The following is a 25,353-nucleotide window of genomic DNA, read 5'->3' as shown; positions in this document are numbered from 1 at the left end:
TCTGTATTTAAAAAATAAATTGGCCAGGCATGGTGGCACACACCTGTAGTCTAGCTACTCAAGAGGCTAATGTGGGAGGACTGCTTGAGCTCAGGAATTAGAGGCTATAGTGAGCGATGATTATGTCATTGCACTCCATCCTGGGTGACAAAGTGAGACCCTGACACAAAAAAATATATCTTTTAGTACAGGTATACTGGAGATTAAAAAAAAAAAAAAAAAAAAAAAAAAAGAGAGAGAAAGACAATAGCCAGAAACTCCTTCTGCTGTGGCTCCCTGCTCTGTATAACGAGGCACATCTCATTGTATTATGCTTTACAGATAATGCTTTTTTTAAAAAACAAATTGAAGGTTTGTGGCAATCCTGCATCAAGCAAGCTTGTCAGTGCCATTTTTTCCAATAGCGTGTGTTCACTTTATGTCTCTGTGTTGCATTTTGGTAATTCTCACAATATTTTTAACTGTTTCATTATTATTATGTCTGTTATGGTGATCTGTGATCAGTAATCTTAGATGTTACTACTGTTACTTTGGGGAGACACCACAAACCATGCCATAGAAGATGGCAAACTTAACAGGTAAATGTGATGTGTGTTCTGACTGCTCCACCAGCCACCATTTCCCAGTCTCTCTCCCTCTTGTTTGACCTCCTCTTTCCTGAGACACAACAATATTGCAATTAGGCCAGTGAATAACTGTCCAATGGCCTCCATGTGTTGAAGTGAAAGGCAGAGTCACACACCTCTGACTTTAAATCAAAAGCTAGAAATAATTAAGCTTAGTGAGGAAGGCAAGTTGAAAGTTGAGACAGGCTGAAAGCTAGGCCTTTGCAGCAGTTAACCAAGTTGTGAATGCAAAGGAAAAGTTCTTGAAAGAAATTAAAAGTGCTACTCCAGGCCATGCATGGTGGCTCACACCTGTAATCCCAGCACTTTGGGAAGCCAAGGATTCCTGAGCGCTGGAGTTCAAGATCAGATTGGGGAACATGGAGAAACCCTGTCTCTATCAAAAATACAAAAGATTAGCTGGGTGTGGTGGCACACGCCTGTGGTCCCAGCTACTCAGCAGGCTGAGATGGGAGGATCACTTGAGCCTGGGAGGCAGAGGCTGTGGTGAGCCAAGATCACTCCACTGCACTCCAGCCTGGGTGACAGAGTAAGACCCTGTCTCCAAAAAAAAAAAAAAAAAAAAAAAAAAAAAAAAGCGCTACCCCAGGGAAAATAGGAATGATAGAAAAGCTAAAGCCTTGTGGCTGATATGGAGAAAGTATGAGTGGACTGCATAGAAGATCAAACTAGCCACAACTTTCACTTAAGCCAGAGCCCAATCCAGAGCAAGGCCCCAACTCTCTTCAATTCTATGAAGACTGAGAGAGGCGATAAATCTACAGAAGAAAAGTAGCAGAAGCTAGCAGAGATTGGTTCATGAGGTGTAAGGAAAAAGCCATCCCTACGAAATTAAAGTGCAACGTGAAGCAGCAAGTGCTGATGGAGAAGCAGCAGCAAGTTATCCAGAAGGTCTAGCTGAGATCATAGATGAAAGTGCCTATGCTAAACAATAGATTTTCAGTGTAGATGAAACAGTATTCCACTGGGAGAAGATGCCATCTAGGACCTTCTTAGCTAGAGAAGAAACATCAATGACTGGCTTTAAAGCTTCTAAGGACAGGATGATTCTTTTGTTAGGGCCAATGCAGCTGATGACTTTTTAAGTTGAAACCAATGCTCATTGACCATTCTGATAACCTTCAGATTCTTTAAAATGATGCTAAATCTACTCCACCTCTGCTCTTGAAATGGAACGATAAAACCTGGATGATAGCATATCTGTTTACAGCATGATTTCCTTAATATGGCAAGTCCACTGTTGAAACCCACTTCTCAGAGGAAAAGATTTCTTTCAAAATATAACTGTTTATTGACAGTGCTGTTGGTCATCCAAGAATTCTAATGACAATGTACAAGGGATGAATGTTGTTCTCATGCCTGCTAACGCAACATCCATTCTGCAGCCCATGGGTCAAGGAGTCATTTCTGCTTTCAAGTCTTATTAGTTAAGAAATAAATTTCACAATGTATTTCAGCTGCCACAGATAGTGATTCCTCTGCTGGATCTGGGCAAAGTAAATTGAAAATCTTCTGGAAATGGTTCACCATTTTAGAAGCCATGAATGTTCTTCAAAATTAACAGGAGTTTGGAAGAAGTTTATTTCAACCCTCCTGGATGACTTTGAGAAGTTCAAGACTTCAGTGGAGGGAGGAATTGCAGATGTAGTGGAAATAGTAAGAGAACAGGAATTTGAAGTGAAGCCTGAAGATGTGACTGAATTGCTGCAATCTCATGCTCAAACGTGGGCACGTGAGGAGTTTCTTCTTCTGGATGAGCAGAGGAAGTGGTTTCTTGAGATGAAATACGCTTCTGGTGAAGATGCTGAGAACACTGTTGAAATGCCCAAGAATTTAAAATTTCACATCAACCCAGTTGATAAAGCAGAGGCAGGATTTGAGAGGATTGAATCCAATTATAAAAGTTCTACCATGGGCCGGGCGTGGTGGCTCACCCCTGTAATCCCAGGACGTTGGGAGGCCAAGGCGGGTGGATCACGTGGTCAAGAGATCGAGACCGTCCTGGTCAACATGGCGGCGAAACCCTGTCTCTACTAAAAATACAAAAAATTAGCTGGGCATGGTGGTGCGTGCCTCTAATCCCAGCTACTCAGGAGGCTGAGGCAGGAGAATTGCCTGAACCCAGGAGGCGGAGGTTGCGGTAAGCCGAGATCACGCGCGCCATTGCACTCCAGCCTGGGTAACAAGAGCGAAACTCTGTCTCAAAAAAAAAAAAAAATGTTCTTCCATGGGTAAAATGCTATCAAACAGTTTGGCATGTTACAGAGAAATCTTACAAAGGAGGGATCAGTCTCTGTAGCAAACAAACATTACTGTTGTCTTATTTATGGAAATTGCCTCAGTCACCTCAGCCTTGGCAACTACCACCCTCATTAGGTCAGCAGCCATCAAACGTTGAGGCAAGACCCACCACCAGCAAAAAGACTACAGCTTGCTGAAGTCTCAGATGATCATTGGCATTTTTTAGCAATAAAGCATTTTTAAAGTGAGATATGTACTTTTTTTTTTTTTTTTTTTGAGATGAACTCTTGCTCTGTCACCAGGCTAGAGTCAGGAGAATCACTTGACCCTCTTCCTCCCAGGTTCAAGTGATTCTCCCGCCTCAGCCTACTGAGTAGTTGGAATTATAGGTGCCTGCCACCATGCCCAGTTATTATTATTATTTTTTGTATTTTTAGTAGAGATGGGGTTTTACCATCTTGGCCAGGCTGGTCTCAAACTCCTGACCTCATGATTCACCTGCCTTGGCCTCCCAAAGTGCTGGGATTACAGGCATGAGCCATCATGCCTGGCTGATATGTACTTTTTAAAAAACATGATATTGCATGCTTAATAGACTATGGAACAGTGAAAACTTAACTTTTGTATGCACTGGGAAGCCAACATAGTTGTGACTCTCTTTACTGTAATATTTGTTTTATTTGTAGTGGTATACAGCCAAACCTGCAGTGTCTCTAAGGCATGCCTGTAATCTGCCTTCCAGCTTGCTAACACTCTTTGGTCCAAGGTAAAATCTTCCTCTCCTCTTGACCACTCTTGGCTATTCAAAAATATTCCTCTCACATTTCTCCCCTGCCCTTAGTACATTATTGACTTTTTTCTATTCTCTACAAATGTATTTCCATCATTAAAAATGCCATGTTATTTCTTTCATCTCAAAATAAAACAAACTCTCTTGACTCCACTTCCCTCTCCAGCGATCATTCCATTTCTCGTTTGCTTTTATAGCACAGCACCTCAAGAGGGCTATCCTTATTGTGCCAAATTATTATCTTCAGTTCTCTTTTTAATATTCTAATCTTGGCTTTGTTCTCTCTACTTTGCCAAAAGAGTCATCATCAAGGTTAGAATAAAATCTGATGCTAAGTCCAATACTCAGTTCTTAGTTCTCACCTAGATCTTCCTAAAGCATTTCCCACAGTGGACTATCCCTCCCACTTAGCTTTCAGAACATTGTGTCTGCTGCAGAGCACAGGAGAGGTGGTGAATCACCGGAGAGAAACATTTAGGAGCCCCTGGGATACATTTGGGTTGCCTGTATTGAATGCAGGCAGAGTCTTATCCTTTGTGTAGAAACCTCACCCTTGTGAAACAGACATGTTGACTGAGAAGTAATAGCTCTCTCATTCATGTGATGTCTAGAGGCACTTAGTGGCTAAGGAGTGAGGGGGTGAATATAGCAAGAGGAATTAGCCCTGAGTTGAGTATTAGTCCCCAGTTCATAAGTTTTTATTTTGGCCAGGTTACCTATGCTTTCCAGGCTTCAGTTTTCTTATTTATAAACTGTTGACAGAAATGCCTTCTATGTAGGCTTGCTGTAAAGGATAAATGAATGAGTGTTAGAGAAAGGCTGGGATCATAGGTGCAAACTCAAATGCCTGGTCAGATGGGCGCACAGGAAATATGAATTAAGACAGCAGATGCCTACCTTCTAAAGGTAGGTCAAATTCAAATTTTGAAAAAAAAAAAACCACTTTGGCCAGGTGCGGTGGCTCATGCCTGTAATCCTAGCACTTTGGGAGACTGTACAGCAAGTACAGTCTCATTGTACAGCAAGTACAGGCAGATTGCTGTACTTGGCTCGGGAGTTCAAGACCAGCTTGGGCAACACGGTGAAACCTTGTCTCTACTAAAAATAGAAAATAAAATTTAGATGGGCGTGGCGGTGTGTGCCTGTAGTCTTAGCTACTTGGGAGGCTGAGGCAGAATTGCTTGAACTTGAGAGGCGGAGGTTGCAGTGAGCTGAGATCGCGCCACTGCACTCCAGCCTGGGTGACAGAGTGAGATGCTGTCTCCAAAAATGAAAATAAATACTTGAGGCCAAATTAATTCCATGTGAAGCTCAAGTTTGGCCAGCGTTTTTACGTGGATGGTGGCTGAAACATGGTAGATGTTGGTTAATATTAGATTCCATTTGAGCTAGAAATCGACCTCATCGGTCCTTTAGTCAACTTACCATGTTTCATGTCTACTGCATTCATTCATACATATGTCCTGAGCTTTTCTCATGCCAAGTGCTGTGAGAGACCCTACAGGGTAGCGTGGACGTCCCTGGCCTCAGGCTTCAGCTCTACTATTAGAAAGAGTCAGGTACAAAACGGGTTGACAAAATCTAACAATAACTGCAAACCGTGAAAGGTGTTACGAATACAAACAAAGGGATGAGGTTTAAAAACTTTTTTGAGAAGGAGCTGGGGATCTACTATAATGAAGTATATGAGAGCACTGGTTTAAAGTGTGAGTTCTGGGCCGGGTGCAGTTGCAGTGGCTCAGGCCTGTAACTCCAGCACTTTGGGAGGTTGAGGCTGGAGGATCACTTAAGCTCAGGAGTTTGAGACCAGCCTGGCTAACATGGTGAAACCCTGTCGCTACTAAAAATACAAAAAATTAGCTGGGCATGGTGGCATGGCTCTGTAGTCCCAGCTACTTGGGAGGCTGAGATGGGAGGATCGCTTGAACCTGGGAGGTGGAGGTTGCAGTAAGCTGAGATGACACCACTGCACTCCAACCTGGGTTTACAGAACAAGACCCTATCTCAATAATAACAATAATAATAATAGTAGTAATAAAAGTGTGAGCTCCGGAGTCTAATTTCCTATCTGTGTGATCTTAAGCGGATTACTTCCTTCGGCACCTCAGTGTTCTACTTTATAGAAAGAAAAGATTTTAATAGTTCTGCCTCATAGGGCTGTAGGGAGGATCAAATGAGTTAATACATTTGAAACACTCAAGTTATTTCCCTATGCATAGTGTAGTAGGTGCTCACATAGTGTAGCTATATGGCAGGCAAAAGGTTCCAAATGTGCATTTAGAAACTAGGATTCCAATTAGGGTGACCAATTTGGCCTGATTTTTTCCAAAACTTTTCCTATTTAAGCACTTGAAGTCTCACAACCTGGGAAACCCCTGAGTTCCAAACCTCGGTGGTCGGTCACCAGAAGTTTCTGACCCGGCAGATCTGGGGTGAAGCCTGACCCACTGCACTCAAAGACATGAAACCCCTTTGTCTTCAGATAACCTGTGATTCTGTCGCCTGCTTCCTGTGATCTGCTTATATCCTTGACCAGAAAATGAGGTTCACATACCGAAAACCATTCATTCATTTGATCATGTATTCATTCAGTAATATTTATTGAATGCCTGCTATGTGTCAGGCACTGTTCTAGATCCTGGGGACCTAGCAGTCAACAATACCATAAATTATCAACTCTCCGATGGCAGGGACTTAGCTAACTTGATTTTGCATGCTGCAGTGCTTCACAGTGATGGCTTCTAACAAACGAGAGCACGAGAATAGTGCAAGATAATAAATACATAAGGAGGCAGTAAGCTATGCCTTGTAGACCTTAAAGGTTAGCACACAGCTAAGAGATATAATCCCCACCTCTGTCACCCCCTATCGAAACATACCCCAAACTCTGTATCTCAATGTCAGTTTTGTGGCTGGGATTCCATTTTTCAATACTAATGTATTTGTCCCTTATGAAAAAATGGAATAAACGCTTTAAGCTGTATCTGATATTTTCAGGAAGAACAGAAGAGAACTTCAATTATTTCATCCTCTCAATCAGTTATTTGACCTTGCTGCCATGGGGTTACACAAGAGAACATACCTTTTATAAATAAGCAGATGCTCTGCATTTCTTTCATACCTGTTTCCAAGAGAAGTGGAAGGGAAACTGTTTTGTGGCCTGCTGAAGAACTGGACTATTTATTACCTAAGAAGTTTTGTTCAATGGCATTAGCTAGTTAGCGTGTTGCACTCAATCAAGGGCCTTGACAAACATGTCAGGAAGGTCAACTGATAAGACTAATTTTTTTGACACTCCTAATGACAGGTTTATTTGATTAGATGTTATCCCTCCCCCCAAGATCCACTCACGTTTTATTGCATGCTCACTTAGCCACACCTGTTATCTCAGTTATCTATGGCTGCATAACAAACAAGTCACCCCAAAATTTAGTGGCTTAAAACAAGATCTTTTTTTATTGGCTATAATTTTGTGGGTCAGGAATTTGGGCAAGGCTCTCGGGGATGGCGTAGCCCTGCTCATGTGATGTTGATGAGGCTCATTTGTGCAGTTGCATTTAGCCGGTCTGTGCTAAAAGGTCCGAAATGACTTCACTTTCATGTCTGGGGTTATGGTGTTGGCTGGGTCGGCTGGGCCACCCAGTTTTCTTCCACGTGGCCTCTCTCTCTTTATAGTCTCTTCTCCAGGGCCTCTATTTCTAGGAGGGCAGCCTGGACTTCCTTACATGACAGCTTTGGGTAGGAAGTGGGTGACAGACAAAACTGCCAGGCTCAGAGCTGGTACAGTGTCACTCCTTCCACATTCTATCCGTCAGAGCAAGGCACAAAGCCAATCTAGATTTAAAAGGGAGAGAAAATAGACTTTTCCTCTTGAGGGGAGAAACTGCTAGTGGCCATCAGCAGATGGTTCTTCCATACAGCTGCCTTCTCCAAATAGTACCCAGTCAAGGCACTTCAAATAAGAAAGACTTGTGGTTTTTTGCTAGGGTGGGGATTGGGAGTCTGGTGACAAGACAAAAACTTTTCTTTGATTTATAGCACCTAATCCAAGAAGAGTGTCAAGCTCCCCCAGGGAAATAAGGATATTTAAATGATTATCTAAAGAATGTAACTCATGGATAAGAATGACAGTGAAAAGCATAACTGTCTGTCTGTATGTTTATAATAAATTTGAATTGTGTCATAAACCCCACTGTCCTTTTGGAAACAAATATAACAGGCCGTAAAATTCACAAATGCTTTTTATTAGACTGAATGCATGGTGAAGGAAAAGAGAGTTGAATGGCACGAGAGGATTTTACCAAAATCTCATGGGCAGCAGATGTTTTGAATGCTCTTCAGTTTAGGTGCGGTAATCCCAACCACATGCTTGCCTTTATTTTTGAAATTACTTTTTTTTTTTTTTTTTGAGATGGAGTCTTGCTCCATAGCTCAGGCTAGAGCGCAGTGGCGCTATCTTGGCTCACTGCAACCTCTGCCTCCTGGGTCCCAGTTCAAGCAATTCTCCTACTCAGCCTCCCAAGAAGCTGGGATTACAGGCACAAGCCACCATGCCCAGCTAATTTTTTTTGTATTTTTTAGTAGAGATGGGGTTTCACCATGTTGGCCAAGTCTGGTCTTGAACTCCTGACCTTGTGATCTGCCCACCTCGGCCTCCCAAAGTGCTGAGATTATAGGTGTGAGCCACCGTGCCTGGCCTTTTTAAAATTTCTATTTATTTTTTATTTATTTTTTTGAGACGGAGTTTTGCTCTTATTACCCAGGCTGGAGTGCAATGGCGTGATCTCAGCTCACCGCAACCTCCACCTCCTGGGTTCAGGCAATTCTCCTGCCTCAGCCTCCTGAGTAGCTGGGATTACAGGCATGTGCCACCATGCCCAGCTAATTTTTTTGTATTTTTTAGTAGAGACGGGGTTTTACCATGTTGACCAGGATGGTCTCGATCTCTTGACCTCGTGATCCACCCGCCACGGCCTCCCAAAGTGCTGGGATTACAGGCTTGAGCCACCGCGCCCGGCCTATTTTTTATTTTTTGAGATGGAATCTCACTCTGTCACCCAGGCTGGAGTGCAGTAGCATGATTTCAGCTCACTGCCACCTCTGCTTCCCTGGTTCAAGCAATTCTCCTGCCTTAGCCTCCTGAGTAGCTGAGACTACAGGCACGTGTAACCACATCTGGCTAATTTTGGTATTTTTAGTAGAGATGGGGTTCAGCATGTTGGCCAGGCCGGTCTCAAACTCCTAATCTCAAGTGATTTACCCACCTCAGGCTCCCAAAGTGCTGGGATTACAGGTGTGAGCCACCATGCCCGGCCTTAAGGGTCACATTGCTGAGATGCTCCAGATGATACTGATGTTGCTAATGCACAGATTTGAATCTCAAGCATATATAAGATAAAATGGGGGAGGAAAGAGGCCTGATAATTCTCCCTCCTTACAGGGTGGGCAGGAGTCACTCAGCAAATACTGTCTCTGTGCCTACCTTGAAATTGTGCTAGACAACAGGAATACCAAGAGGGGATTTAGACTCTTTTAATTACTGAACTACCAGTCTGCAGGGAGAGATAAACAGGAAAACTAATCAAAAGTGAGAAAGATAAGAGAGGGTATGTGATTGGGATAGGTTAGCTGTGGGCCTTTTCCTGCTCAGCACCTAATTAGGGTATAATGTCGGCAAGTGGATGGACCTCAGAGTTTCAGTAACTTCGTCTATAGGATGACAATCTCTAAGGTACCTCATAGACTTCTTCAGTCAAAGTAAGCCACAATGTGAAATAATGCCGAGCACATAGTAAGTGCTCAGTAATTATTAACCACTGTGCTTATACAAGTGCTGCTGTGTACGGTGGGAGAAAATAGGCAATATGTTTATCATTTAACATTTTAGCTTATTAAACATACAGAAAACTTTGGAAATCTATTAGTAAACATGAAAAAGTAAAGAAATTACATCCATTCTCATGGCATCCCTGAGAAAGAAGCTTCACGATACACTTCATAAGACTTTCACTGAATATAAAGTATGTGTATTGGTGGTTGTGATAAAACTTGTGATTTAAAATTCTATTTATTCCTGATGCTGTGTGACCTTGGGGCAACAATTGAACCTCAGCTTTCTCATCTGTAAAGAGGGAACAATAACAAATTTCATATTCAAAGTTTAGGAAGCTCAAATGTCAAAATAGATTTTTTTTTTCTTTCTGTTTTTGAGACAGGGTCTTGTTCTGTCATCCAGGCTGGAATGCCATGGCTCGATCTCAGCTCACTACAACCTCTGCCTCCTGGGCTCAGGTGATCCTCCTGCCTCAGCCTCTTGAGTAGCTGTGACTACCGTCACGCACACCCACGCCAAGCTAATATTTGTATTTTTAGTAGAGATGGGATTTCACCATGTTGGCCAGGTTGGTCTCAAACTCCTAACCTTAAGTGATCAGCCATCTTGGCCTTTCAAAGCGCTGGGATTACACACATGAGCCACTGCACCCAGCCCAAAAATAGATCCTTGGTGTCCACAGAACTGGTTTGGAATCTTGGCCCTGTCACTTATTAGCTTGTGTGGCCTTAAACATTTTTCTTAGCTCCTCTCTCAATGAAAAAAGTACATAAAGTACTCAACAAAGTGCTCCATAAATGATAGCTGTGTTATGATGTGACAGTGCTTTGAAAAATATAAGGTATATGACTTCATAGAGATTATTATTATAAGTTATGATCAATGTGCTGTTCCTTACATACATTGAAGTGTTAGTTCTGAGTTGCTGGCAGTGAGGCAAAAACTTTGATTCCTCCCCGAACTCGCCCTCATGTACTTCTCCGAGTGACATTTGCAAAGGCAGCAGATTGAGAGGGAGAGGTGCAGTCTTCAGTGATGACGTAATTAGTCCCTCCCTTCATCATCACTGTCAGAAGTAAGGGACGGCCTCCTATAATGACCACCACTCCAGAATCTCCATCTCCAAATTCTGAAATGCTCCTATCTTTGCTAACTTTTTTTTTTCCATCCTTTCAGTGAACCAGTAAATATTTCACATTCACAAGGCAAGGACAAGTGTCAAGGTTCTAGTTTGTGTTAGAAAATGGACTCTAAAGGTTTTTACTCCCTGGTGCTCTGCAGAGGAGGGTAGAACCTTTGAAGGGTCACAGCTGAGCTGCAGGCATCAACCTACCATTCTTGCTCTGGAACTGCAGCAGCTGCAGCTTGGCACTGTTTGGGCATTAACCAATATTCCAATCGCCAGAGATTGCACAAGAAAACACACCTCTCCCCACCTCCACCAAAGTCAAATGTTGGAATGGGGGATGGGGAGATACCAAAATCTTTCTCTTTCTATATTCTATTCCCAGACTCATTAGCCTCCTCACTTACCTTCTCCACCAATCCATCTCCTTGACAAGATTATTGTGAGGAAGGAGTTAATGAGTGCACAGTTCTATTTTCCTTGGAAGAGAGATACAAAACAGGCTCAAAGCAGGGCTGTCATCACCCTGCAAGTCTTCAGGGATTTTATAGGTAATTATTAACCCTTTGTCACATTCTTGGACAAGAAACTTTACTGCTGAAAGAACCTGCTGAGATTTTCCATCTATATTATACATATGGGCGCATAGTTTTTCAGAGTTAACAATTCAATAACACCTTGAAAACAAACCTTAGATGTATGTAGACCTAAACAGTTTATAAGGCCCCATGTCTCCTTTATCAAATGATCCTTCCTTTACTCTTTCAGCACCCAGGTCAAGTACCATTATCCTTGTTTTCTTTTTTTTTTTTTTTTTTTTTAGACGGTTTTGCTCTTGTCACTCAGTCTGGAGGGCAATGGTGCGATCTCGGCTTACTGCAACCTCCGCCTCCTGTGTTCAAGTAATTCTCCTGCCTCAGCCTCCCAAATAGCTGGGACTATGGGTGCACACCACCACATCTGGCTAATTTTTGTGTTTTTAGTAGAGATAAGGTTTCATTCACCATGTTGGCCAGTCTGGTCTGGAACTCCTGACCTCAGGTGATCCACTCACCTCGGCCTCCCAAAGTGCTGGGATTACAGCCACTATGCCCAGCCCCTTGTTTTCTATTTGAGAAAACTGAGGCTCCAAGAGAGGTTTCATGGATAACAAGGCCTGGCTGGAACCCAGCTCTCCTGAATGGCACCCTGGTGCTCTTTTAATGTACTGAACATAGCGTAAAATCTCATCCAAGATAAAGCAAGCACCTCTGTATCTCAGCATTCTTTAAGACCACTAATGACCACCACCTAGAACTGTAGCAAACTGGCACAAATTCAGTCCCCAGGAAGTTGTGTTAAAAAAAAAAATCCTTATGGTTAACTTTTCTTGCTATTTTGTTATTTGCTTCTCTCCCCAATAGATTTCAGGCTATTTAGATTTTGGGTTGCTCTCTTGAGCAGTGAGCATAGGATGATTAACTGTGGCTTCTGTCGTCAAGAGAGACCTGCAGAGATTCTCACTGGGGATTTGATTCCATGCTATCCCTGGGGAAGATTAGGATGAACTGGAAAATCTATAATCCCTGGATGATTCATTCAAGGAATAAGCATTTAAAACGATGAAAATTGCAGTGTGAGGAAAATAAGGACCTAGAGTACCCACATCAACTGTTGCTCTGTGCTGAATGGACCAAGACTTGCACTTTTCTAAGCAGGGACATAGATTCCCTTAGGCATTTGCCGTTGTTGTTGCTGAGGTCTCCTTCATCTTAGGTGGTAACTGTAGATGAATTCCCCCCTGAGCTGGATATCACCACTCTCCAAGTTCACACTCTTATTGCAATCACAAGCAGGTTGCTAATATGTGGGCAATCTTCCATACATGGTATGGGGAGCAGACATGACTTCATGCTTTGCTGTAGACGAGAGGAACTGCCAAGGCTCAGGCGCCCTGTCCCCCCAAGTGTGCCTCGGCTTTGGAATCCTTTTCTCTGGCTACATGGTAACCATACCACAAGGGATGCTTTAGATTTGTGGGCACTCCCTCACCTTGTAGATTCTCTAAATTCTATCCTCCAGAATGCTGGGATTGCAGAAAAGCATCTCACAAGTATGCGCATACACATTTGAAAAAACATTTCGCAAGAATTACCCATTTTATAGTACTAGAAATGAGACAAACCTGAAAGATAACTTTAGGTCAGCTTCTCAAGAAGTTCAATCGGTTCAAATCAATTTCATTGCATATGCTATTTTATTCTGGGGTGGGGACAGGGAGGATCTGACAGTTTCATTTCACGAAAGGTCTGTGGGTATTCTACATTAAATTACTGTTTTGTGTTCTTTGGTCGTGAAAAACATAAACACTGACCTAGAGGACTTCATAAATTTAGAATCTTTTAAATTCCATTCTCCCTGCTTATTACAATTATTATTACCAAAAGGGATAGAACCAAGGGACATACTTCTTCTTGTCCAGATGGAAGTTGTATGTTTATGTGGATTGCATATGAAACATAAAAGCTGGTTGAAGCTCTGGGTCAAATGGGTCAGGTGCAGCATTTTTCTGATAATATTTCTTGGGAATTAGATTTGAATTGATTTATCCACATATTCGAGTGCTGTTTTGGGCATCACTGCTGAGCTCATGCAAAATTAAAAAAGAAAAAAATGAGGCACCATTATCTGAGAGCACAATGAATCAGAAGGGAAAGAAGGAAAGGGGAGGAAGGGATAGGAAGATTACATTTTGGCTAAAGAAAAGAGGTGATCTTAAGGCTGAGGGGAAGTTTAATACATTTAGTGCATCTCAATTAAAGCAAACTTCTTAGATTGTGTCAAAAATGGAATAAACCCTTTATTTTTATTTATTTATTTTTTTGCTTTTTTTCCCCTAAGGAACATCTTCTCCTCTCTACCTCCCACCCCACCCCACTTCCATAAAACACAACTGAGATTTAATGTTCTGGAGCAAATGTCTTTCGACAAACTTAACCTGCTTAATTTTCCTGACAATGTGCACAGTTATGTTAGTAATTTGCATACTATGGGGAAGGGATATGAGACACCAGCAAACTAAAATACCCAGAAGTCAGCTATATGTTACAGTGCTAATCTTTTTCCTTTTTTCTCAATGTGTGTCTGTGTGTCTTCCTTAATGTTTCCATGTACTATCATAACACACAACTACTGTGGTCTGATCTGTAAGAGCCAAAATAAGAAGCTTTGTGACTATTATTTCTCCTTTAACTCTGACTCTTACGACTACACTATGGCTTTTTGAAAATTATGTTAAAAAGGCTCTGATTAAAACAAAAACTCCCAAACAACAAAGCAACTTCTTTATCAAAGGCTGGAGTATTTCTAGAAGTACCTTTCAACTGACTAGGGGCTGGAGAGGAGAGTGCACTTCTTTTTTTTTTTTTTTTTTAAAGGAGACTTGCGAAAGACCAGGCTGGAGTGCAGTGACATCTTTGCTCATAGTAGCGTCCACCTCCTGGGTTCAAGCGATTCTCCTGCCTCAGCCTCCCAGGTAGCTGGAATTACAGGCGTTTGTCACCACACCTGGCTAATTTTTGTATTTTTCTTTTTTAGTACAGACGGGTACATGTTGGACAGTCTGGTCTCAAATTCCCCTCAGGTGATCCGCCCGCCTCGACCTCTCAAAGTGCTGGGGTTACAGGAGTGAGCCGCCACGCGCAGCCGAGGGTGCACTTTTGAAACTAGGTTTCTGCAGCCCACATCCATTTTGGTAATCAAGGACATATTGCTGGATTTAAGACGTGAAGAACAAGTCAGGAGCAGATGCTCCAGGCAATTCGAGGGGGAAGGATGCCCCAGTCAGGAAGAAATGTGTTAGGTATTAAACCTGTGTCTTCGCTCCTTGAAAGCACCTGGAAAATGGGCGCGGGTTTGCTTTTAATCTACGGTCCTGCCTGCAGCCTGAGGAAGAGAGAAAACGCCCTGGGGCCAGACAGCTCCAAAACGGGGCCGTTACCGTCTTAACTTTCTCTCCTCTTCTAGAAGCAGAGGGCTTGTCTTCACGCTTCCTTTCCCCAGCCCACGTCCCAGTTCTCCAACAAGCTGCGCGTCCCCTTTAAGAGGCGGGGGCCGTCCCTTATTTTCTCCTCCCAGTCTCCCGCCCTTCACACCTTGGGTGGGAAAAGAGTGTGGGGGCGGGGTGGTCGGCGAAACGGGAGGGGCGGGATTACAGCGAGCAGCCCAATGGCCTTCGAGGTTGGCCGCCGTGGACTCCGGCAGCCAATGAGCAGTAGGCGTTGGGGGCGTGGCGCGGCGCTGTTGCAAAGCATCCAACGTGGGTCTGTTGGCGGCCGCGGGGCGCGGAGCGCAGGGGGTGTGTGCGGGCGAGCGGCTGGGGGCGGGGTCTGGGGGACCGGTCGGGGCTGGGCCGCTGGGAAGCGAGCGGCGAGCGGCTGATTGTTCGGCCGCGAGGTCCGCCGCAGTCTGGCTGCGTGGTGGAACCGTGCGGAACCTGAGGCTGCGCGCGCGCTCTCTACCAGCGACGCGGGGCCAGCGAGGCGCACTGGGCTCTCCGAGCGCGGGGCCAGCCGCACCGTCCAGCCTGGGATCTACGTTTTTGCGCTCCGAGCCGAGAGGAAGATGCCCGTTGGCGCCGAGCTCGGGCTGCGAGGCTGAACGCTTCTTTTCCAGGCGCAGCGGCAGCACTGCCCTCGGCCGGTGTAGCTAGCGGCACTCGGCGTGCGCTGGGTGGACGATAAGCGCAGACTGGGCACCCCTGCCTGGATCGGCGGAGTTCGCACCGAGCACAGGAGGGCCGGCCGGCCCGGATGGGCGCGCAGTTCGCGGCCCCTGCCGGGTGCTGCAGAGCAGCCCGGGCACCGGGGTCCCGCTGAGTGCCGGAGCCGCGGCCGCAGAGAGAACTTGGGCCGGGTGCCATGCCCCGGCGTGGAACCTAGAGCCGAGCAGAGCGCGCCGCGGGCCCGCCCGCGTCTGCGGCCGTCCGGGTCCTCACAGTCCCCGCGCTCGGAGTTCGCAGCGCGCTCCAGACAAGATGGCGCGGCCGGTCGGAGGAGCGGTCGGGGCTCCTCGCCGTTCGCCTTGCCTTCTCCTTCCCTGGCTGCTCCTGCTTCAGTTGGAGCCGGTGACTGCCGCGGCCGGCACGCCGGCGCCCTGCGCGGCTGCCTGCACTTGCGCTGGGGACTTACTGGACTGTGGCGGGCGCGGGCTGGCGGCGCAGCCCGGGGACCTGCCCTCCTGGACGCGGAGCCTGTGAGTGCCGCCGTTTCCGCCCTCCCTGCGCCTCGGGGCTTTGTAACTTCGGGATGGGACAGCGGGGGTTCGTACTCGGGGAGCCTGTGAGGTCTGGGTTGTGGAGTTGTGCGGGCTGGAAGATTGTCAGCTTGGGGTGGCGGAGGGGAGACCCTGCGTGGGGATCCGGGCGAGAGGGCGTGCGAGAGAGCCTGGAGAAGAGCGTGCCTCGTGGGGTCTGGAGACCAGCGAGCGTGGGTCGTGGAGGTTTGGGGGTTAGGCAGCACGCGTCGTGAGGGCCATCTGGGGGTTAGTGAGTGAGAGTCTGGAGCTGAGTGTATTTGCGGGTGGGTGGGTGGGAAACGTCTGGAGCAGAGTTTGAAGAAGTTTGTGTGGGGGGTCTGTGGGTGCATTTCCTTTTCCTCTCCTGTAATCCAATTCTTTGGTGTCTGAGCTCCTTGGTCTTCCAATGGGTAGTGAATGAAGATGACTCTTGGCTCCAATCATCCGTTTACATTATTTATTAGTGAGAGAGAGAGTGTGTAGCCGTCTCCTGATACCCGAAGACCGTGGTGACCTGACTTGGCTCTCTGTGCGGTGCAGAAGGCAGCCTTCCCCAGAGGACCCCTGAGTTAGAGGACTTTGACAGTTCCTGGCGACCTGTGAGTGCTGGGAGTTTGTCCTTTTCCGCCTGGTTGGCATTTTACGGAACTGTGTTCCAGACCCTTCCTGTGTGTTCCCTGGGGCCCCATTGGGCTTGATGATCCAGTGGGGTGGGGCCCACTCTCAAGAGGCTCTCCTCCGTAAATGGTGCAAATGAGTTTTGGAGTAGTGCTGCTTCAGGAGAGGGTGCCAGGGTCTTGGCTGATTTAAACAGTTTGTTTCACCCGAAAGAGGCTCTTTTCTGTGCTGTCAGGATGTGGGCCTATTAGAACTTAGTGGGACGCTTCTTTCAGGAGATTTGGTAGGAAAAAAGGCATTAGAGGTCTGTAAACGTGGTGGAATAGAATACCCTTCTTTTACTTCTAAAAAATCTGGTCCATGAGTCAAATCTTGTTCAATTATGGGTAATTAGCATCTCTGTAGAAGTAGTATAGTAGTACCTTCCAGAAAAGGCCTAGCTTAAATAGTCTGCGTTTCAGTTAAATAATTGGACATTTTTCCTAGAACACAGGAAAGGCACAGCAGTTAACCTCAGGCATGACTATGGCTGTTTTAAAAAGAGAAAACTGCTGTCACAAGTTGTAACCAGCACCTGTGGCTTGACCGAGGAATGTGTGGCTTGGGTTCGGACTGCCGTGAAGGGAAGAAAAGTTAATTCCTTTCTAGGTAAAGACCCCGTAACTCTCAAAATGGAGCAAGAATCTGACTTGGCCCGAGACACTGCTCCACGAACAAGTACAGAGTTCTGAAGACAACCAGGACGCTGTAGTTACAGTTAGGTTTTCAATATCTACTTCTACAGAATTCACTGAGTTAGTGGAAATCAGTGGTGGTAGGGTGGAGGCAGAGCTGTGTTAGGTACTGCGAGATAGAGACCAGTATTGTCCTTCGGTAGGATCTATTTAGTCTGGGGTATTGTGATTTTTCCCTTACATATGGTAGTTTGTTTTTTTTTTTTAAATAGAATCATGTGGGCAGAATCAGATTAACTTGTTAAGTGTTCACCTGTTGGAAGAGTGACTCCCAATGCCATGTGTCAGTGGTATTGTGGGGAAGGCACTTAGTTCCACAGCAGTAACTTCCCAGAGAGGACAGGGTGTCCTCTTATTTGCGCTTTCCTGTGGTCACAAGATCCACTTTGCCTTGCCCTTTAATTTTTGAGCAAACATACTGGTTATTTCTTTAGGCTTTCCGTTGCCTAAGGGTGACATTTCACATGGGTAAATACCTTCAAAATTGAAGTCCTTCTCTTTTACTCACACCTTTGATGATCAATAAATACCAACATGAGTATTCTGAGCATCAGTAGACTTTAGTATACTTGATTATGGTGTTAGCTGATTAGACTTTAAGATATGAGCATCGTGATTTCTGGTTAGTATGTAACAACACAGTGTGCAGTACGAAAAGGCTATCCTTTGAAAAATATTTGTGAAGTGATCTTATTTCTGATTAAGGACAAATCAAGCAAATGTGTTTTTTTCCTGGACTTCAGACTTCTGAATTTAAACCATTAGTCTCCATGAGTCTTATTCTGGAATAAGAGTATTTATATTATTTATATTCCTGGCCAAGATTCAGCAAGACTTTAGGGGAGAAAGTGTCTTTATATGATATAATGAAATGCCATGTAGTTTCACCAGGTTTACATGCTCTAAGCCCATGGTGTCTAGAAAATGCTTTGAGCTAGTTTATAAACCCATGAACTAGATTTACTGCCGTTAGTTCAAACAACTTCAGGCTGTGGGTTTGAGATAGCATGGGACCTGTGGCTTTATGGGACCTTTTTTTTTCTTTTGTAAACAGTGCATCTAATGTGGAAGTTGCTTCTAGGCCTAATATAAGAAAAGTAGAACTTTTAAACAGTGAATGTAAATGCAGTGTGAATAGAAGAAACAGAATAGAGCTGATAATCGGTTTATTTCTGGGGCCTGAGGATAACTTACTCAGCACAATAACTTATAGTTGTAGTAGTCAAGCCATAATTTCAGTCTCCCAGCCCATTACGTAGGTGAGATTGGCATGGTCCAACTAGCACATTCATAAATAGCACCAAGCTACTGCCAAGCCTTATTCCAACTTCCCAGAACCTGAGAAGAAGCTGAACTTCTTAGAACTCAGATACTTGCTTTCTTTGAAATTATTTTTGAGAGCATGGCTTCAGAAGCTATTTAAGAAATATTAAATACAGTTTACCTTAGACTCTTACCTGTGTCATAAATTTGAGCAGTGTTTAGTCACAAAATGTTGCTAGTTTAAATGTTCTGTGAACTGGGATTGGGATTAGGAAGGCAGACAGGCCCTAGAGGAAGAACAAACCCTGATTTTTATTCTGAGTGTGGAGCAAAGATGAGAGAGCATTCAAAAGCTAGGATATTCACAAAAGTATACCAAATGTAGTTGTCTTAAGACACATTAAGATGAGTGTATTGATTTGGATCTTTTTGTACTATATGTTTGCAATACCAAATCAGTTAACTTAAATCTAACCTTGCCAATTTTGGCAAAGAAGTGGTGCCTATGATTACATTAGAAAATAAACACTAAGTATGGTTGCCATTGTAGTTGTGAAGCAAAGAGGGCCTTTGTCTTTCAAATTTTACAGTTGTGCTGGAAGGCCCAGGTGTGCAGGGTGTTGTGAATTAAGGGTTTGGAAAATACTTCCCATCCTGTTCATGCAAATTAGATTTAAAGTGCAGATCACCAAATTGTTCCAGAACCTAAACTGAGATTATCTTTTTTAAAGTAGATTGATGTATGGATGGTCCTGAAATACTTCCTTCTCCATATCACTTAAACTTACCAGACTTTGAACATCTTCCAATTAGTGGGACAGGGAAAGCGTTGTTTGGAATAGGGAGCATTTTAAACCCAGGGTAATTGCCAAGAATACAATCTGAAAGGTGCAAGTGCTCTTGGAGTTTCAGGGAGCTTTAGCTTGAGCTCAGAGTCCTTTTCTTTTGCAACAAGTGTCTTACCTCTTGATGGGGGAGAATTTGTCTGTTGGTAGTTCTCTGACAACTTTTTTTTGAGTCAGGTGAGGTTTCTGGCAAATGATACTGGTTGCTGTGAGAAAAAGGCACAGTGTTTAAGTCTTGCTGATATGAAATTATGGCCATAACGTCTACTTTTTGACTACTGCTAAAGTAGGAGGTGTATAGAGATCACCAGCGCCCAATGTGAATTAACTGTATTTTGGCACACAGTGTCCCTCTTGCCTTTAGGACATGTTAAAACTGTTCCTGCCCGCTTTTCAAGGGACTGTTTTAAAAAGTGGTGTGTTGTCTCTTTGCATAATTACATCTGGTTACTAGATTTCACAAACTTTGGATGTTTGAACATATTATTAGCAGTAGTTCTTGGAACTGTCTTGAGAAAGATGAAGAAACGTAAGGAGTGTGATGAGAGCTGGTTCCTAGTGGATGTCCTCATGTCCCATCTCTGCAACTCTGCACGTGAGCAGAAAGCTTCCCTCCCTCCAGGGTTAATTACTTTGCCTGAGTTCTCCCTGCAGCTTCCCTGAGTCCATTGGGACGGCCTCTGGCTGACCTTTCTCTCCCTCAGACACCATGATCACAATGAAAGGGACTCTCCGGCTTCTGCAGGGGTGTCTCCTTGGTGCAGACTCTTTTCAGCATCCTCTCTTTCAGGGTGGACAGGAATGTGGGAGAGAGCACTGGGGTTTTGTGTGACTTAACAATGCACCTGGCCCAGTGCTGTGCACCTGCTAAAGCCCTGAGGTTTGTTAGCTAGGAAGCCTGGGTGGAAGTTGTTTAAAATAGCCTATGGTTATTTAAAAAGTACCATCCACAGGAGAGGGAAATCTAGAAGAGGGATTCATTGACTTGAAAGTTGCTGTAAGCAGTAAAGGATGTTGGTTGTACCAGAGTCTTTTTTCTTCTTTTCCTCGTTTGTTGAAAACATAAAAGGGATTCCTCTGACCTACCCCATAGGTAGAAGGACTTTTAAGTTTCACGAGCAAGCCTAAATTTCAATTCCTTTTGAATGAGCTATGTGACATTTACTCCCCCCTCCTCAGTGGCTGCAATTTGAAACTCTAGGGGTCTTTTAAAAGCGAACGGGACTCTGGGCCACGTTAATATTCAGAGCTGTTTACAATGGATGCAGTTTCAAAGGCTGAAGGCATTGTCTTGAGACACGAGGGAGGAGGGGTGGAGGAAAAATTCCCAGGCAGGGAAGGGCGAATATCTAAAAATCTCCAATGTTTACCAGCCTGTGGGAAATTTAGGGACCGTTACTGTTATTTTTTATAACTTGAGCATGACACTGAGCCACTAGGGTTCATTCCATCTAACTCATGGCTTTAGTTCTTGCATGTCAGTTATGTGGTTATCTTCTGCTTTTGTTTCAGGTTAAAGTGTGGAAATCTAAGAAACTAAGATCTTATGTCCTCTGCAAAGAAATAGAGGACTTTGAAGAGCAGAGGATAACATTTTTATGATAGTTTACCCGTGGGACTTGCATTTATGTTTTGCTAAGACAATTTTATATAGCCACACAATTTAGAAGAGCAGTCCCAACTGACCAATTAATTGTCCAATTATGACTAGGACTGAGAGTACTTTTTGCTGAAGTACTTTATAAGTGATCATTGTTATTAAGCAAAATGAATGGATCAATAAAGATTGTAGGAAAAAACTGCATTTTGTTGATGATCTAAGTTCTAATCGAAAGTTGCCAATTTATGCCTTTTTGGTAGGAGGTAGTGGGTATGCTTGTGAACTTTTCTTATACAAAGGCTTCTTGCTTTATATGTTCCTATATTTCCTATATTCTTATTTTTGTATAATTTAATATGTTATCTTTTTACCCAAGCACTTAATGCATAGTCTTTTGAAACACAAGTTATAACCTCAATCTGTTTATAGAAGTCATTCCATTTTTAAACTGTTTCTCCATTTCATTGGGTTTTATCCTTTTCATTTCCTGCCTTTAGTTCTTTATATCTTCTAAATGGACATTTGCTACCCAGCTGTCCCCAGTCTCCATTTGGGTTATTGATTGGGGGAGAGAATGGGTGAGGACAAAGCTTTTCTCACCTTTACTGTGTTAAATATGCAGGGGCTCTTGTCCCTGTGGTCACACCCAGCTCACACTCTTCATTAAAGAATGGTGGTGAAGGGGTTGAAAGTTAATTCTTTGGTCCATTTCTGGTACCTCCAGTCTGCAGCTACATGTGTGATTTTGGGCAAACCTCTTCATGTCTAAAAAAATAGAAAAATACTGTATATTGTAGAAGCTGTGAGGACAAAGTTAGATGATGCATGTATTTAATTAGATTCAATGATGCATGTATTTAATTAGATTCGTCAACATGGGTCCATCAACTTCATGATGATTCTGGAGCACGATTTGAAGGTTAAAGGCCCTAGTAGCTCCAATTTTCATCCTGTTGCACAGCCAATCTCTCTAAGTCAGATTCCCTCTCTCCCCCCTCCCCCTTCCTTCCTTCCTCCCTCCCTTCTTCTCTCCCTCCTCTTTCTCTCTTTTTCCCTCCCTCCCTCTCCTTTCTTCCCTCCCTCCCTTCCTCCCTCCCTCCCTCCCTCCCTTCCTTCCTTCCTTCCTTCCTTCCCTCCCTCCCTCCCTCCCTGTCTCTTTCCTTTCGACAGAGTCTCACTCTGTTGCCCAGGCTGGAGTGCAGTGGTGCAATCAAGACTCACTGTAGCCTCAACCTTGTGGATCCAAGCAATCCTTCCATTTCAGCCTAAGTAGCTGGGACTACAAGGCTGGGGCTACCACACCCAGCTTCCAAGCTAGATTGCTGGTGACAAAGGCTTTCCTGGAAATGTTTACCTTTCTGCTCTGGAGTGTTTTGGGGTGGGAAGATGGCAGCCTTCTCCCATGAGTTTTGGTGATACGTATGAAGCTGCCTTCTCCAATGGGTTTTTGGTGATGTGTATGAAGTGCCACAAGTGAACCTCACATACCCTTGGAAATCTCAGCCAAACAGGCAGGAAGCTATGAACAGTTGCAGCAGATTATATAATTAGCAAAAATTATTAAGGTATTTTATAAATCTATTCCAGTTGTATAAATACTTTTATTTAGTATTATCCTTTTGGAAGGGAGGCAGGTATGGGAAGGCAGCAGGGAAGTGAGAGGCCCTTTAATCATTTTATCCAATTATTTCCCAGGATTTTATTGAAACTGAGCCCTACCAAGATGCAAGTAGCACCTCTCAGTCAATAGCTCGGAAAAATGCAGGTGTGCTATTCCAAACAGGGTTAAGTTACAGACTTTAGGGCTGGCTGAATCCTCACTCTACCCTCTTCTCTTTGGAAAACCTTGAGGGAGGAGGAGGGAGGACAGGAGACAATTGTGGAGTTGTGTGCAGAGAACATTTTTCATTTGTTTTGGTCTGTTTGGAATTGCATGGTAACTTTGTAGGAGACACAGGCGGGAAACACAGGGTCATTTGAGGAATCTGGCAAGGATGCCACCTGAAAAGCCGTTTACTGTTTGCTATCACTCCTTGTGCACCTGTACCTGAGTTCCTTCCCCAGTGAATGGCCATGATTCACAGCCTTTCCCACATGAACGGCCGCGATTGTTTGCGTCTTTATTACTATTTAATCTAGCACAACCGGTAAGGCCCATTGTGCGAACAACCAATCTGTTCATCTCTGCAAGTCCTAATACATTTTGGTTTCCTTATGAACCAGGATGCAGGTTCTAATTACTGCTTGTTAAGTTTGTTTTGGCAAAAGATGACATTTGGAGGGTTTAAAGAAAGCATAGCCTGTCTCTTTTTAAGTGTTTTGCATTGATTAGTTTTTGAACTTCTGTGGTGTACAGGTCTCTAATTTTTTATGATCTGTGTTTTCAAGATCTCACATTAGGACGAAAATGAAGGAAATGAGTGAGGATCTCTCTTACAAGCAGAATTAGCTGGACATTGAGAACTATGAATATAATGCAGAGTTTTTTTCTTCTTTTTTTAGCTGATTAGAAAAAAGACCTCCTAACTTTATTTTCTAAGACTCCTTTATGCAGCATTTAACAACTTCCCCCTCCCTGTTTCGCTTCTTCCACCAATTTATAATTCGCCATTCAAATACTTTACTGCTTACCTTGGTCAAAGGCATACATTGCACTGATAAATTCCTTTCTCCCAGATTACCTACTTGATGTTAGACTGTTAGATACAATGAGAAGGACTGAGCACTTCTGAACTGGAAGATAGATAATCTTGTTGTAGTTTCAAATCTTGTAGTTCCAGTGCTCTTTGTTTGAAAACATTTGTCTCTTAAGCATTAGCACTTTGGGCTGGACAACAAGAAATTAACAGGCTTGGCTCTGCTTAGTGAAAACTTCCAATTGATTAGGAAGTAGGCTGTTGCAGATATAGCTTCTTTTTCTTGTGAGATGATCTGAAATACATAGTTTTTAGAAAAAATTCTGAATTAAGGGAACATTTGATAACGCAGCCAGGTAGTTTAAATAAACTAACTCCTGTTGCTATGGGGTGTTTTTTCTTACCTTTTGATTATGGTGAAAGGTAAATATGTACACAAGTGGACAGAATAATGTAATGAACTCTAGGTACCTGTCACCCAGCTTCAACAATCATCAACTCATGGCCTGTCTTATTTGATCTGTTTCGCAATATGCTTCAGCCCCTCCATGTTATTTATTTATTTTTTTGGAAGTAAATCAAGGGCATATCATTTCATCTGCAAATGTCTAGGCTGTTTTTTTAAATTAACAGTTTATTGGGATACAATTTATATACCCTACTATTTACTATAGGGTGGTTTTAAGAAATTGGGAGTTTTGAAAAAATTGACATTAATTTTAACTGTTTTTCAAAAAGAAATTTTGGTAAGCTGTATATTTACAGAATGTTTCTTGGGCACAAAATGTGTGCACTCTAGTTTATATGTTCTCAAAATACAGTTTTTTTTTCTTTTTATTTGTAGGAGGTGTTTAGCAAGCTCTCTTGTGCTAGTCCTTTGTGCAATTCTGATTAACCTTCCACTTTCTCCACATAACTCTTGCTTGGGAAGTTTCTATCAAGCTATGAATTGTTGATTACACTACATTAGTGAACAAACATAATTAGAAATGGAATAGATCATTTAAAAAGTGATGTCTCAGATACTGTTGTTTAGTAGAGGGATAATTAGCCATTGGTTGTAGTTTAGTCATGAGTCTGAATTGAGTTAACTATTGTTTACTTTGTAAGGCCTGACCCTCCAGCTGTGGCTACTTGATGCTGCTTTAAATAGAGTTAGAGGCAGCCTGTAAGCCTCAAAAAGCAAAGAACTAGGTTCCTGCAACCCTCTGTGCTTGATTTAAACTTCACACAGATTAGAAAATGCTTTCTCCAAGTAGCTGTTGAATGGTTTGTTTTATTTTATAAAAATCCATAGTTTAATTTCTCCACATTTTGGTACTTTGTTGGTGAGGCGGGGGCTCCTTTAGAATGGATTTTGTGCTAGCTGGAGCTTCATTTAGGAATCTGAGTGGGAGTTACTAGTCCTCCAAACTTCACTCTATTCTAGTTTTTGAAATGACTTCCATCTTCTATCTGTGAAAATCAAATTCCAGGTAGATTATGGAGTGTTCAGTGGCTTGAAAAGCTGTCCAACATGGTCAGGTTAAACTGATGGATCTCTGAAGCTTAATTAAATTTATATGATATCCGATTAGTAACCATTTACCGTGGGTTCTCTGTTTAGAAAAGTGGAAGCACACTCCAGTGCATTTAAAAAAAAAAATTATGGGACAGAAAAGCTTAGTATTGAGAGACTCTGACTATAAAATTAAGTGCTGTTTTGCAAATCGGGAGAGCAGCATTCTTTCATCTGGCTTCAGCAGTGTGGTACCTTGACCTAGCATC

The 25,353-nt window shown here is 43.4% G+C and overlaps 1 protein-coding gene and 1 long non-coding RNA gene across 5 annotated transcripts in view; one reads left to right on the top strand and one right to left on the bottom strand.

The window, feature by feature from the left end:
• The first annotated feature begins 15,022 nt into the window (after nt 1-15,022).
• Nucleotides 15,023-25,353, top strand: part of LRIG1 (leucine rich repeats and immunoglobulin like domains 1) — a 122,393-nt gene continuing 112,062 nt past the window's right edge. For 2 of the 3 annotated variants that reach the window (XM_035276057.3, XM_002758530.5), the window contains exon 1: nt 15,023-15,848. In XM_035276057.3, coding sequence (XP_035131948.2) covers nt 15,631-15,848 — 218 coding nt within the window. In that variant the 5' untranslated portion in view covers nt 15,023-15,630. Of the gene's footprint in view, nt 15,916-25,353 lie in introns of all 3 variants that reach the window. The other variant, XM_035276058.3, reaches the window with a different exon arrangement.
• LOC118147988 (uncharacterized) lies at nt 18,687-20,144 on the bottom strand. Of its 2 annotated transcripts, none has more exons than XR_008476757.2 (3): nt 20,040-20,144; nt 19,469-19,556; nt 18,687-18,792 (listed from the first exon to the last, which is right to left on the bottom strand). It is a non-coding gene; the product is annotated as an uncharacterized LOC118147988 (long non-coding RNA). The 2 variants fall into 2 exon arrangements; XR_004734723.3 differs by having other exon boundaries at nt 19,983-20,100.

Source organism: Callithrix jacchus, chromosome 15, assembly GCF_049354715.1.
Source record: "Callithrix jacchus isolate 240 chromosome 15, calJac240_pri, whole genome shotgun sequence".
In the NCBI taxonomy this organism is placed as follows: Eukaryota; Metazoa; Chordata; class Mammalia; order Primates; family Cebidae; genus Callithrix; species Callithrix jacchus.
Note: the sequence above shows the minus strand (reverse complement) of the source record. Positions and strands in the feature narration are given on the sequence as shown.